The 12,859-nt window shown below is 47.3% G+C and overlaps 1 protein-coding gene across 7 annotated transcripts in view; it reads right to left on the bottom strand.

Moving 5' to 3' along the window:
- Nucleotides 1-12,859, bottom strand: part of kidins220b (kinase D-interacting substrate 220b) — a 31,432-nt gene that overhangs the window by 8,756 nt on the left and 9,817 nt on the right. For 5 of the 7 annotated variants that reach the window (XM_034296796.1, XM_034296795.1, XM_034296793.1 and 2 more), the window contains exons 15-24: nt 11,994-12,159; nt 10,428-10,579; nt 9,404-9,693; nt 9,151-9,291; nt 4,366-4,624; nt 4,046-4,134; nt 2,538-2,682; nt 2,182-2,344; nt 1,161-1,339; nt 91-326 (exon numbers count right to left, since the gene is read on the bottom strand). In XM_034296796.1, coding sequence (XP_034152687.1) covers nt 91-326; nt 1,161-1,339; nt 2,182-2,344; nt 2,538-2,682; nt 4,046-4,134; nt 4,366-4,624; nt 9,151-9,291; nt 9,404-9,693; nt 10,428-10,579; nt 11,994-12,159 — 1,820 coding nt within the window. The remainder of the gene's footprint in view (nt 1-90; nt 327-1,160; nt 1,340-2,181; nt 2,345-2,537; nt 2,683-4,045; nt 4,135-4,365; nt 4,625-9,150; nt 9,292-9,403; nt 9,694-10,427; nt 10,580-11,993; nt 12,160-12,859) is intronic. The other 2 variants (XM_034296794.1, XM_034296798.1) reach the window with 1 other exon arrangement.

Below are 12,859 nucleotides of genomic sequence, written 5' to 3' on the forward strand. Positions count from 1 at the left end.
GAGAAGGGACGGCCCAGGAGGACTGAGAAGGGACGGCCCAGGAGGACTGAGAAGGGACCCGCGGCTGAGCGCTCCCTCCCTGAAACCCACCCTGTTGTAGAAGGGGTGCTGGGGCCCGGCCAGGCCGCTGTAGTAGCTGCTGTGGGGTGGAGGAGGTCCGACTCCCGCAGGGTTGAAGGGCCCGTTGAAGGAGGCGGACGGGGAGCAGCCCGACATGCCCGACTGCTGGCTGTACATGGAGGCCGGGCGGGGAGCGGCCTCCTGGCACGGCATGCTGGGATAGGTCATCGCTCCCATGCTCATCTGTTCCCTGGCGGCCCTCACGTCTGGAGATGGACAAGACACGGTTGACACGGTCGACACGGTCGACACGGTTGACACGGTTGACATTTAATCCAGTTTAAGAAAGTGGTCTGCCTCTTTATGAAAACAGTTGGATCTGCCTCTGGACATGGCACACATACATCTTAACTCGAAAAGGTTACCGCTAAAGGTTTTAAACAGACTAATTATTTGAATCACAGACACGGCTAGCTATTCAACCCCTCACCTGAGGCATGCCCTTCTAAAGAAGACAAGGGGAAGCAGACGGAAAGAAATTAAAATAATTCAAATCAGTCATTCATCCGCTAAATCCAAACTGTATCCAAATCATAGACAACTGTAATTCAATTGGAAAAGACCAGGATGCCATCTGGAATAAATCTAAGACGTATCACACTGACTCTGATGGAATCTGATCATTTGGTGAGAAACTAACACAGTTACAGTGAGCGGAAAGAAAGGATTTGATCCCCTGCTGATTTTGTACGTTTGTCCACTAAAAATTTTATAAATTGATTTGCATTTTAATGAGTGAAATAAGTATTTGATCCCCTGTCAATCAGAAAGATGTTTTGTTATTCTGTCTCTCACTGTTCAAATAAACCTACCATTAAAATTATAGACTTTGTTAGTGGGCAAATGAACAAAATCAGCAGGGGATCAAATATTTTTTTGTTCTCCATCACTTTGTTCTCCATCACTATGTTCTCCATCACTATGTTCTCCATCACTATGTTCTCCATCACTTTGTTCTCCATCACTATGTTCTCCATCACTATGTTCTCCATCACTATGTTCTCCATGACTATGTTCTCCATCACTATGTTCTCCATTACCTGCGATGATCTCTCGTAGTTTGGGGTCCAGGTTGACAGTACAAGGAAGGAAGGTTTTGATGTCGCGGGCGTTCAGGACTGGTGTGCGAGAGGAGAGGAACACCTCGAAGCTTCGCACGTCCCCGTCGATCTCCAACAGGGGCTCAACGTCTTTAGTGGTGGGAATGTTCTTGGAGATCCTGAAACATGAGAACACAGATTGAATAGATATGTGAAATATGAAGACAGGTCAGGACAGTGATTGCTATGTAGATTTAAAGATTCCTGTTAAACAATTATTTAAAGATTACTCACAAAAAATAAATGCAACATAAAGAATCTTTATTAAAAATGTGTTTTAAGGAGACTCTACATTACCTCTGACAAATAGTATTGGGTGTAGTTTTAGGGGACTCTCTACATTACCTCTGATAGATTGTACTGGGTGTAGTTTTAAGGAGACTCAACATCACGTCTGATAGATAGTATTGGGTGTAGTTCTAAGGAGACTCTACATTACCTCTAATGAACAGCATTGGGTGTAGTTCTAAGGGTACTCTACATCACCTCTGATAGATAGTATTAGGTGAAGTTTTAAGATCACCCCTGATAAAGTGTTGGGTGTAAATTTAAGTGCACTACATTGCCTTTGATATACTCTTGGGTGTAACTACATTACATCTGATATAGTATCGGGTTTAGTTTTAAGACTACATTACCTCTGATATAGTATTGGGTGTTGTTTCAAGACTACATAACCTCTGATATAGTATTAGGTATAGTTTTAAGACTACATTACCTCTGATATAGTATTAGGTATAGTTTTAAGACTACATTACCTCTGATATAGTATTAGGTGTAGTTATTAGACTACATTGAATCTAATATAATATTGCTGTAGTTTTAAGGGGACTACATTACCTCTGATATAATACTGGGCGTAGTTTTAAGACTATTAGTTCTGATACTGTATTGAGTGCAGTTTTAAGACTACATTACTTCTAGTATAGTATCAGGTTTAGTTTTAAGGGGACTACATTACCTCTCGTAGATGGTCTTGAGGGCAGCCTGGTCTGGGATTCCGTCTGTCTCCTCCAGGAACAGGATGAGCCAGGACGTCCTGTAGGGCCACGTCTCTGTCAGGTTGATCCATGACGCCAGTCTGTCCCAGTTAAATGTAATCTGATTGGCCCTCAGCAGACGACCTGCAGACGGTAACAACAGCATGGTCAGAACAAAAACCAACACCAATGTCAATGCTAAGCGCAGTGGTAAACAGAGTCATTACTGTGTGTGTGTCTCTGTGTGTGTGTGTGTCTGTGTGCGTGTGTCTGTGTGCGTGTGTGCGTGCGTCTGTGTGTGTGTGTGCCTGTGTGTGTGTGTGTGTCAGTGTCCCACCTGTGACAGAGACGATGTTGAGGAGTCTTCTCATGGTCTGGGGGCTGATGTCACTGAACCAGTCCTCCGTCACAAGCAGCTTGCTCAGGTCGAAGGACATCTGCCTGGTGACAGTCCTCTGCATCTGACGCCGCCGATATGTATCCTGAACACAGAGACTCAACATTAACATCTCATTCATTCAGTATCCTTTAATATCCTTTTCATTTTATTTGTTTGTTGGTTTTCAATACAACACTTGGTGAAATTATTTCACTGTGCCAGTTCTTTTTGATACACGGAAATAAGCACATTTTGACAATACTGTGATAATACTGATGAGGTGATAATTTCGGTCACTAGAACCGTGATATGAAATGTCCATGCCGTTTAATCTCTAGAGGAAACGGCAATGAAACAATGGCTCGCTGAGTGTTGAATGTCATTTCAGCATCATGCATATATGTATTCCATCCTATGACCAGAGAGCGGCAGACCATAATAACTCCTGGCGCTCAGAGGACCTCGTAACGACTCATCTTGGTTGTCAGGGTGATGGAACCTGTTGGGACCTGGACGGGTGACGTCACGCCTGGGTACTATAAAGGAAACGACAGGTGGTGGGCGTCGACCTGATTGGTGGGGCCGCTCTCCAATTGGTTGGTAGACTAAGCAGAGGGTGGAGTCACACGGTAAGATGTTTAGGGGACAAGGTACGCGGTCATAAGGCCTCCCAACTCTCCTTTCATCCGTTTGACGGTCGCCGATGTGAAAAAGGGCTTTGTAAAATACACTTGACCGATCGCCTGAGGACGACATGGGGGAGTCTTGTAAAAAGCCTTCTCAAACACTGGTAAATGTCCCGTTAATACCACGTCGGTCAATATCGCCCGCCGACTGCAAAGCAACTGAAACACAGAAACCTCTGTCTTAACTCTCCGAAACAGGTGAGAGAACTGTGAGACAACGGCGAAGGCAGTGGTCAGGAGGCTTCCAGCTGGCAACTCGCGCTAATCTTCCATCATGTGGTTTGGTGGGAAGAAAACAATGGTGGATTAGATTAAGGCCTCATTAGATTAAAGCGAGAGTAAGAGCAGCAAGTGAACTGACACACTGAATTTTAAAAACACAATGTGATCAGAACCTCCTGATACACTAAGTCTTTAAATCACGCTGTCCAACGTGGTATCGGGAGTCTCTGCATGCGAAATGGCGGCCTATTCATTGAAGCACAGTGCGTATGACGAGAAAAGAGGTCCATTCCCTCCTGAACTGATGGATTTTACAAGCAGGATTTCGGGAAAACCTGGGAATGTCTGGATTGTTATTGGAAGATGAAAAGGCTAAAAACTATGACACTACAAAGCACCTGCGTAAGGTTGAGTGTCACTGTGTGGACATGGAGTTATACATCCATATCTTTAGATCTTTTCCCTTTTGACCTGCCCCCGCCCCCCTCTCCCCCCACCCAATCAAGGATTATTCTGCGAATGGCGGCAGCCCCGCAGGCCACACCCTGTCCCTCTTACCCGTCGGTTCAGTGTGCTCTTGCTGCCAAACTTGGTCATCTCCCCGATGCTGTGCTGCGATAGCTTCCTGTCCAGCTCCTCGTGCCAGCCTGAACATGGACGCAGGGACAGGCAGAAACGGGAGACAATGTCCATTAGACACCAGTGACGATACCAGCGGCAACAACATGACACGTATTTGTGTACCGACAGAACATGCACAGATCTGAATGTGGGTCTCCCCCACGTCCACACGTGTCCGCGTGGTCCAAGATCCCGTCACACACGCGCGGGCGTGTGTGTGAGTGTGCGCGCGCGTGTAAGTGAGTTTCTTTTTTTACCGTCCGACTGGTACTGATTACCGTCAGCGTTCCCAGTGTCTCCGTTGGTGGGGACGGGGGCACACATCTTCTTGGCACTGCTCAGGCCGCGGCTGTTCAGAAACACGGGCAGGTGGACGATGTTCCTCATGTAGTCGTGGCCGTTGATGTTGGAGTCCCGGAGAACGCTGTTCAGGTTCTGGTTGATGGCCTTGATGATGATGTGGGGGTCACTGGCGAAAATGGAGATGAAGGGGCCTTTGGAGAACAGCACCCTGACCTGGAGAAGCAGGGGGGACAGAGGTACGGTGTGTGAGAGTGGCCAACATACTGTGTGTGGTGTGTGGGAGTGGCCAACATACTGTGTGTGGTGTGTGTTGGAGTGGCCAACATATTGTGTGTGGAAGTGGCCAACATATTGTGTCTGGCGTGTGTTGGAGTGGCCAACATATTGTGTGTGGTGTGTGTTGGAGTGGCCAACATACTGTGTGTGGTGTGTGTTGGAGTGGCCAACATATTGTGTGTGGAAGTGGCCAACATATTGTGTCTGGCGTGTGTTGGAGTGGCCAACATATTGTGTGTGGTGTGTGTTGGAGTGGCCAACATATTGTGTGTGGTGTGTGTTGGAGTGGCCAACATATTGTGTCTGGCGTGTGTTGGAGTGGCCAACATATTGTGTGTGGTGTGTGTTGGAGTGGCCAACATATTGTGTGTGGTGTGTGTTGGAGTGGCCAACATATTGTGTGTGGAAGTGGCCAACATATTGTGTCTGGCGTGTGTTGGAGTGGCCAACATATTGTGTGTGGTGTGTGTTGGAGTGGCCAACATATTGTGTGTGGTGTGTGTTGGAGTGGCCAACATATTGTGTGTGGTGTGTGTTGGAGTGGCCAACATATTGTGTGTGGTGTGTGTTGGAGTGGCCAACATATTGTGTCTGGTGTGTGGAAGTGGCCATTGTGTGTGTGTGTGTATTTGTTGGTTCTATTGTATTCTAAAACTCCTCTACAGCCTCCTCCTCAACTGCATTGTCTTGTCGTGCAAACTGCTCGTGCTGCTGCTGTCAAGCGGCTGGAGAAATGTCTCGAAACGTTTCAGGGTCGTTGCTTATTATTACAAAGCCGCGTCCCACAGAAGACCCATCATCCTCCAAGGAACATGAATGTCAGATGACCATGTCCCTCCACGAGATTAATCCAGTTACAGACAACTCTGTTACGGTAAATCATCAGAACTGCCGTGGCAGCTTCCTGGATCTTTGTGACTGACGTATAACTGGATGTTCTTTTACCTCTTTTTCAGAATTAACTCAATTTATCGTTTGACACGGTCAAACCATTGCTTTATTGTTACCCTGTGTGTTTGTGTATGTGTGCGTTCACATGCTGTGTGTTTGTGTATGTGTGTGTGTGTGCGTTCACGTGCTGTATGCGTGTGTATTTGTGTATGTGTGTGTGTGTGCGTTCACATGCTGTATGCGTGTGTGTTTGTGTGTGTGCGTGCGTTCACGTGCTGTATGCGTGTGTGTTTGTGTATGTGTGTGTGTGTACGTTCACGTGCTGTATGCGTGTGTATTTGTGTATGTGTGTGTGTGTGTGTTCACATGCTGTATGCGTGTGTGTTTGTGTGTGTGCGTGCGTTCACGTGCTGTATGCGTGTGTGTTTGTGTATGTGTGTGTGCGTGCGTTCACGTGCTGTATGCGTGTGTGTTTGTGTCCATGTGGGGTAGAGTTTGTCAGCTGGTAAATTAAGTTTTTTTGGCTGACTAAATAGATTCTAAGCGGATAAACGCTGGCCAAACTGTCAAGGATTGCCAATCACACAGGCCAGTTTCGCACTTCGGCACCTTTGTCCATCGTCTGGTGTGCCTCCTCATGCAAAGGTGTAAAATATACAAAGTCAAATTACTCGACTGTGTTCAGCAAACTTCCTAAGTAAGAATCAAATGACCAGGTAAAGATAGTTCAGAACTAGCCAGTGACCTGAACTGATCCTTTATATTTGTCACTGGTTAGTTCTGAACTACCCTTTGCTGGTTATATAGGTGTTAACTGGAAACCTTCCTCACTTGGCGAACCCATCTGAACCCACCCAAACTTTTAGTTTGTACTTTTTAGAACTCTGGCTCCTTGCTGAGGAGAGAGAGGGAGACCTGGGGAAGATGGCTGACCGTGAAGACGCTGGGCTTTTTCATGTGGGATGGAACTGCATTATGGGATTGTTGAGATTGCGGATTGTTGACGTGCTGTACGCTGCCTGCTGTTACCTACCTGGCTACCTGCCAAACTTTTTTCGAATTAACTCTATATAAACTTATTGGTCAAAATTCTATTTTAAGTGTTTTACCAACGCAATATTTTTATCTGTTGACCTCTTACCCAACTTTACTACACCGGGACTCTTTTTGGACATAATTAACGGAACTACTCACCCCTGAACAACCGATGCTAAGTATCATTAAAATGCCTTATCACTGTGATTGTTGTAGCAAAAACAAGGAGGAGAACTATCGTCTTCAGTTAAAGATAGCAGAGTTAGAGGCTTGGCTTCTGACGCAAATGTCAGGCAAGGATTATGCTAGTGTAGAAATAGAAAAATCTGCGTCAGTGCCACCAGGAAGAAACAATAGTTTTGTTAGCCCCCCGTCGACCAGTTAAACCTGAATCGTTGCTAAATCCAACTGAGACTTTCAACAGGTTTTCCCCCTAAAAATTTCCTGAACCTCCCTGACCAGGTGTCAATGGGGACACTTGAATTTTTTGATACCGGCTTTTTTGATATCAGCTAGACCCGATTCTAACAAAATTACTCAAGGAGCTATTTCCTGTGCTAGGTCAGCCAATGCTGAACATCCTCCGGATGTGTACCAAATTCACTAAAAATAGCTGACAAGTCAAAGGTATGCTTTGGTGTTCCTCAAGGCTCGGTTCTGGGCCCAATATTGTTCTCACTTTATATGCTCCCTCTGGCCGATGTAATCCGAAATAACAATGTACATTTTCACTGTTATGCTGATGACACCCAGTTATATATTTCAATGAAGCATGGAGAAGCCCCTAAATTAGCTACTTTGGAAGCATGCGTTTCAGATAGTAGGAAGTGGATGACAGAGAATTTCTTGCTCTTAAACTCAAGGAAAACAGAAATGCTCGTTTTAGGACCCAAAAAACAAAGAGCGTTGTTAGCAGATCTCACTGTGAACCTCGACAGCTGCATGGTCGTATCCCACAAAACTGTAAAAAACCTCCGCGTTACCCTTGACCCTGACCTCTCCTTTGAAGAACATATAAAATATGTCTCAAGAGTTGCTTATTTTCATCTTCGAAACCCTGCAAAAATTAGAAACTTTTTATCAAAAACTGAGGCAGAAAAACAAATCCATGCTTTCGTTTCTTCTAGACTAGATTACTGCAATGCTCTTCTCTCTGGTTATCCAGAAAAATTAATAAATAAACTTCAATTAGTGCTGCACACGGCTGCTAGAATCCTAACTAGAACAAATACATTTGAACACATTACTCCTGTCCTAGCGTCCTTACACTGGCTGCCTGTTAGTGTTAGGGCTGATTTTAAGGTTTTACTCTTAACCTATAAATCAATACATGGAGTTGCTCCTACTTACCTTGCTGAAATGATCCAGCCATACATACCTACACGTAACCTACGATCGCAAGATGCAGGCCTTTTAATTGTACCTAAAATTTCTAAACAAACAGCCGGAGGCAGGGCCTTCTCTCATAGAGCTCCACTACTGTGGAATGATCTGCCAATTAAGGTTAGAAATGCAAACTCAGTGCAAACTTTCAAGTGTCTACTAAAAACTAATCTCTACAGCACGGTTTATAATTAGGTGTAGCCTGGCCCGGGGGTGTGAAGGTGACCAGTAGGCTTGATACTGTCCACCCTTGCTGTCTTGCCAGGTGGGCCCTCGTCGCCACTGGGATGCCCTCCCTCCAATGCCTTTCAGGGGAAGAGTCACTGGCTTGTTGTTGTCGCATTTGTGCAATTGGGCTGTACTCTGCTGGCAATACTCAGCCCTCATTCAGGGGGGTTGCGGTTGGTGGGTGTCCCTTTGGTTGATGCCTGGCAATGTGGGTGGATTGATTTCCTGCCTGTTGGGCCCTGTCCGGGGCCTTTCCCGGGTAGGGCCACAGTGTCACCGGACCCCCCGTTTCAGTTCCAAGGTGTTACGCTGCTATATTATTGTGCTGGGGGATATGAGGGATGCACTTTCTAACTTTTCTCAGTCTCCTCCAGTTAAACATTTTAGGAGGGGATGAGGTCCTGGTCCACACCTGCCGAGTATCTGGTTTGGGGGGCCTGTTGCTGTCCCTGTCCTTGTCCGCCTGGTCATACTTTTGACCTAGTCTAAAATCAAATAGACTCTGGATTTAGCCCAGAGAAATGTATAAATTATTCCAATTGGACTCTTAATATCTCACCTGGCACAGCCAGAAAGGACTGGTCACCCCTCTGAGCCTGGGTCCTCTCTAGGTTTCTTCCTAAAATTCGACCTTCTTAGGGAATTTTTCCTAGCCACTGAAATCCAACACTACTGTTGTTTGCTCCTTGGGGTTTAAGGCCGGGTGTCTCTGTAAAGCACTTTGTGACAACTGCTATTGTAAAAAGGGCTTTATAAATAAATGTGATTGATTGATGTGAGTAACAGAGTAAATGTAAGGAACAGGTAGAGGGAATGTCCTCCGGGGCTCCGCTCTATCTCCTAACGGATACAGATGAGAAGACTGTCGGCATGGCCAAACGCCAAACGCCAGAGCCCCCTGCATCCGTTTCCTGGGTGCCTCTTACCGTGTCCAACATCTGCAGAACTTTGTCCTGCTCACAGGAGTCCAGCCCGTCTATGATGACAGCCAGGCGCGTCTGGTTCTGAGTGAAGCCGTCGATCGTCTTCGCCATCCTCGCCATCAACTCCACCTCGTTCTTCAGTACCTGCAGAGAGACGAGGAAGCAATGGGGAGTGGTGACGGAGGAGTGCCAGAAGGATGAAGTCGGCTGAAGAGGTCAGACGTGCCTGTGTGGTGTGTGTGTTTGCGACCGTCACCTTCATAAAACCCTCGCTCTTCAGCTTGTGCAGGTTGTTGGCGGCGCCGTGCAGCCTCTTCCTCTGAGAGTTGAGCACAGAGTCGGCCACACGCCACCACGTCCTGCAGTTGACTACCAGTGCCAGACCCACCACGCTGGCAACGGAGATCAGCACAGCGTTGGCCGTCTGGCTGGCCCCGTCCACCCGGAACACGGCCAGGACCGCCACGCCCGTCATCAGGCACCCCAGGATGAAGATGAAGATGACAAAGGACGGGATGCAGCATGTCTTCTTCCACTTCTTCCTCCCTAAAGCACATTTTTATTTATTTTATTAAATATTAAATTAAACAGGCTTAAGTATGACAGTATTACAAAGAAACAGGACGCTAGTGACTAACTAAACTAGTGCTGGAATCATCCCCAGTTGACTAGTAACTACTGGAATCATCCCCAGGTCACTAGTAATTGTTGGAATCATCCCCAGGTCACTAGTAATTGTTGGAATCATCAACAGGTCACTAGTAACTGCTGGAATCATCCACAGGTCACTAGTAATTGTTGGAATCATTCACAGGTCACTAGTAACTGCTGGAATCATCCACAGTTCACTAGTAAGTGTTGGAATCTTCCCCAGGTCATTAGTAAGTGTTGGAATCTTCCCCAGGTCATTAGTACATTTTGGAATCATAATCAATACACGACATGTTTGCATTTCGTGCAGAGAAGAAAGATTCAAGCAGCAAAATGATTATGAAAGTTAATATGCTCCATCTGCAGATGGAACTGAAAGGATTTAACTGAAGCATAGAGATCCAATTAAGTAATCCTGAGCCATAGAGATCCAATTAGGTAACCCTGAACCATAGAGATCCAATTAGGTAACCCTGAACCATAGAGATCCAATTAAATAGTGTTGAACCATAGAGATCCAATTAAATAATCCTGAACTATAGAGATCCAATTAAATAATCCTGAACTATAGAGATCCAATTAAATAATCTACTCTCTAACTGTCTCTAACACCTGTGATCATTGGTCACCTGGTGATTCCTCTGTCTTGAAGACCCTAAAGAGGCGACTGGCCATGAAGCCGAACTCCCTCTCACAGGCGTCAGACAGGGTGGCTATCATCTCAGCCATGGACGTCTCCCCCCCCACGCTGGACAGACGGTTGTAGTCCGTGAACAGGAACCTGCAGGGAATCAACAATACAGGGAGGCCAGTGAATATGATGATTCAACATCACCTGACGGGCAGGGCTGGGGTGGTCTGTGTGTGTGTGTTACCAGACGGGGAGGGCTGGGGTGGTCTGTGTGTGTGTGTTACCTGACAGGGAGGGCTCGGGTGGTCTGTGTGTGTGTTACCTGAAAGGGAGGGCTCGGGTGGTCTGTGTGTGTGTGTGTTACCTGACGGGGAGGACTGGGGTGGTCTGTGTGTGTGTAACCTGACAGGGAGGGCTGGGGTGGTCTGTGTGTGTGTGTGTGTGTTACCTGACGGGGAGGGCTGGGGTGGTCTGTGTGTGTGTGTGTGTGTTACCTGACTGGGAGGGCTCGGGTGGTCTGTGTGTGTGTGTGTTACCTGACGGGGAGGGCTCAGGTGGTCTGTGTGTGTGTGTTACCTGACAGGGAGGGCTGGGGTGGTCTGTGTGTGTGTTACCTGACGGGGAGGGCTGGGGTGGTCTGTGTGTGTGTGTTACCTGACGGGGAGGGCTTGGGTGGTCTGTGTGTGTTACCTGACAGGGAGGGCTTGGGTGGTCTGTGTGTGTTACCTGACGGGGAGGGCTCGGGTGGTCTGTGTGTGTTACCTGACGGGGAGGGCTCGGGTGGTCTGTGTGTGTGTGTTACCTGACGGGGAGGGCTCGGGTGGTCTGTGTGTGTTACCTGACAGGGAGGGCTCGGGTGGTCTGTGTGTGTTACCTGACAGGGAGGGCTCGGGTGGTCTGTGTGTGTTACCTGACGGGGAGGGCTCGGGTGGTCTGTGTGTGTTACCTGACAGGGAGGGCTCGGGTGGTCTGTGTGTGTTACCTGACAGGGAGGGCTCGGGTGGTCTGTGTGTGTGTGTTACCTGACAGGGAGGGCTCGGGTGGTTTGTGTGTGTGTTACCTGACGGGGAGGGCTCGGGTGGTTTGTGTGTGTTACCTGACTGGGAGGGCTCGGGTGGTCTGTGTGTGTTACCTGACGGGGAGGGCTCGGGTGGTCTGTGTGTGTTACCTGACAGGGAGGGCTCGGGTGGTCTGTGTGTGTTACCTGACAGGGAGGGCTCGGGTGGTCTGTGTGTGTTACCTGACGGGGAGGGCTCGGGTGGTCTGTGTGTGTTACCTGACAGGGAGGGCTCGGGTGGTCTGTGTGTGTTACCTGACAGGGAGGGCTCGGGTGGTCTGTGTGTGTTACCTGACGGGGAGGGCTCGGGTGGTCTGTGTGTGTTACCTGACGGGGAGGGCTCGGGTGGTCTGTGTGTGTTACCTGACGGGGAGGGCTCGGGTGGTCTGTGTGTGTTACCTGACGGGGAGGGCTCGGGTGGTCTGTGTGTGTTACCTGACGGGGAGGGCTCGGGTGGTCTGTGTGTGTTACCTGACAGGGAGGGCTCGGGTGGTCTGTGTGTGTTACCTGACAGGGAGGGCTCGGGTGGTTTGCTCCGGGAGTTCCGGTGGGTTGACAAACATCAGCTTGAGCAGCAGCTCCAAGTAGCCGATGTGTCGGGCCAGACGGGTACTGATGACCCAGGCCCAGGCCCAGTTCTCTCCCTCACGACGGCTGCCGAAGTACACCACCACTACAGGAAACACAGATACAATTATCTATAAATACACCACCACTACAGTCAAACACAGACACAATTATCTATAAATACACCACCACTACAGTCAAACACAGACACAATTATCTATAAATACACCACCACTACAGTCAAACACAGACACAATTATCTATAAATACACCACCACTACAGGAAACACAGATACAATTATCTATAAATACACCACCACTACAGTCAAACACAGACACAATTATCTATAAATACACCACCACTACAGTCAAACACAGACACAATTATCTATAAATACACCACCACTACAGGAAACACAGATACAATTATCTATAAATACACCACCACTACAGTCAAACACAGACACAATTATCTATAAATACACCACCACTACAGTGAAACACAGACACAATTATCTATAAATATACCACCACTACAGTCAAACACAGACACAATTATCTATAAATACACCACCACTACAGTGAAACACAGACACAATTATCTATAAATACACCACCACTACAGTCAAACACAGACACAATTATCTATAAATACACCACCACTACAGTCAAACACAGACACAATTATCTATAAATACACCACCACTACAGTGAAACACAGACACAATTATCTATAAATACACCACCACTACAGTGAAACACAGACACAATTATCTATAAATACACCACCACTACAGTGAAAACAT

The sequence above is a fragment of the Esox lucius genome, chromosome 14 (assembly GCF_011004845.1).
Source record: "Esox lucius isolate fEsoLuc1 chromosome 14, fEsoLuc1.pri, whole genome shotgun sequence".
Classification (NCBI taxonomy): Eukaryota; Metazoa; Chordata; class Actinopteri; order Esociformes; family Esocidae; genus Esox; species Esox lucius.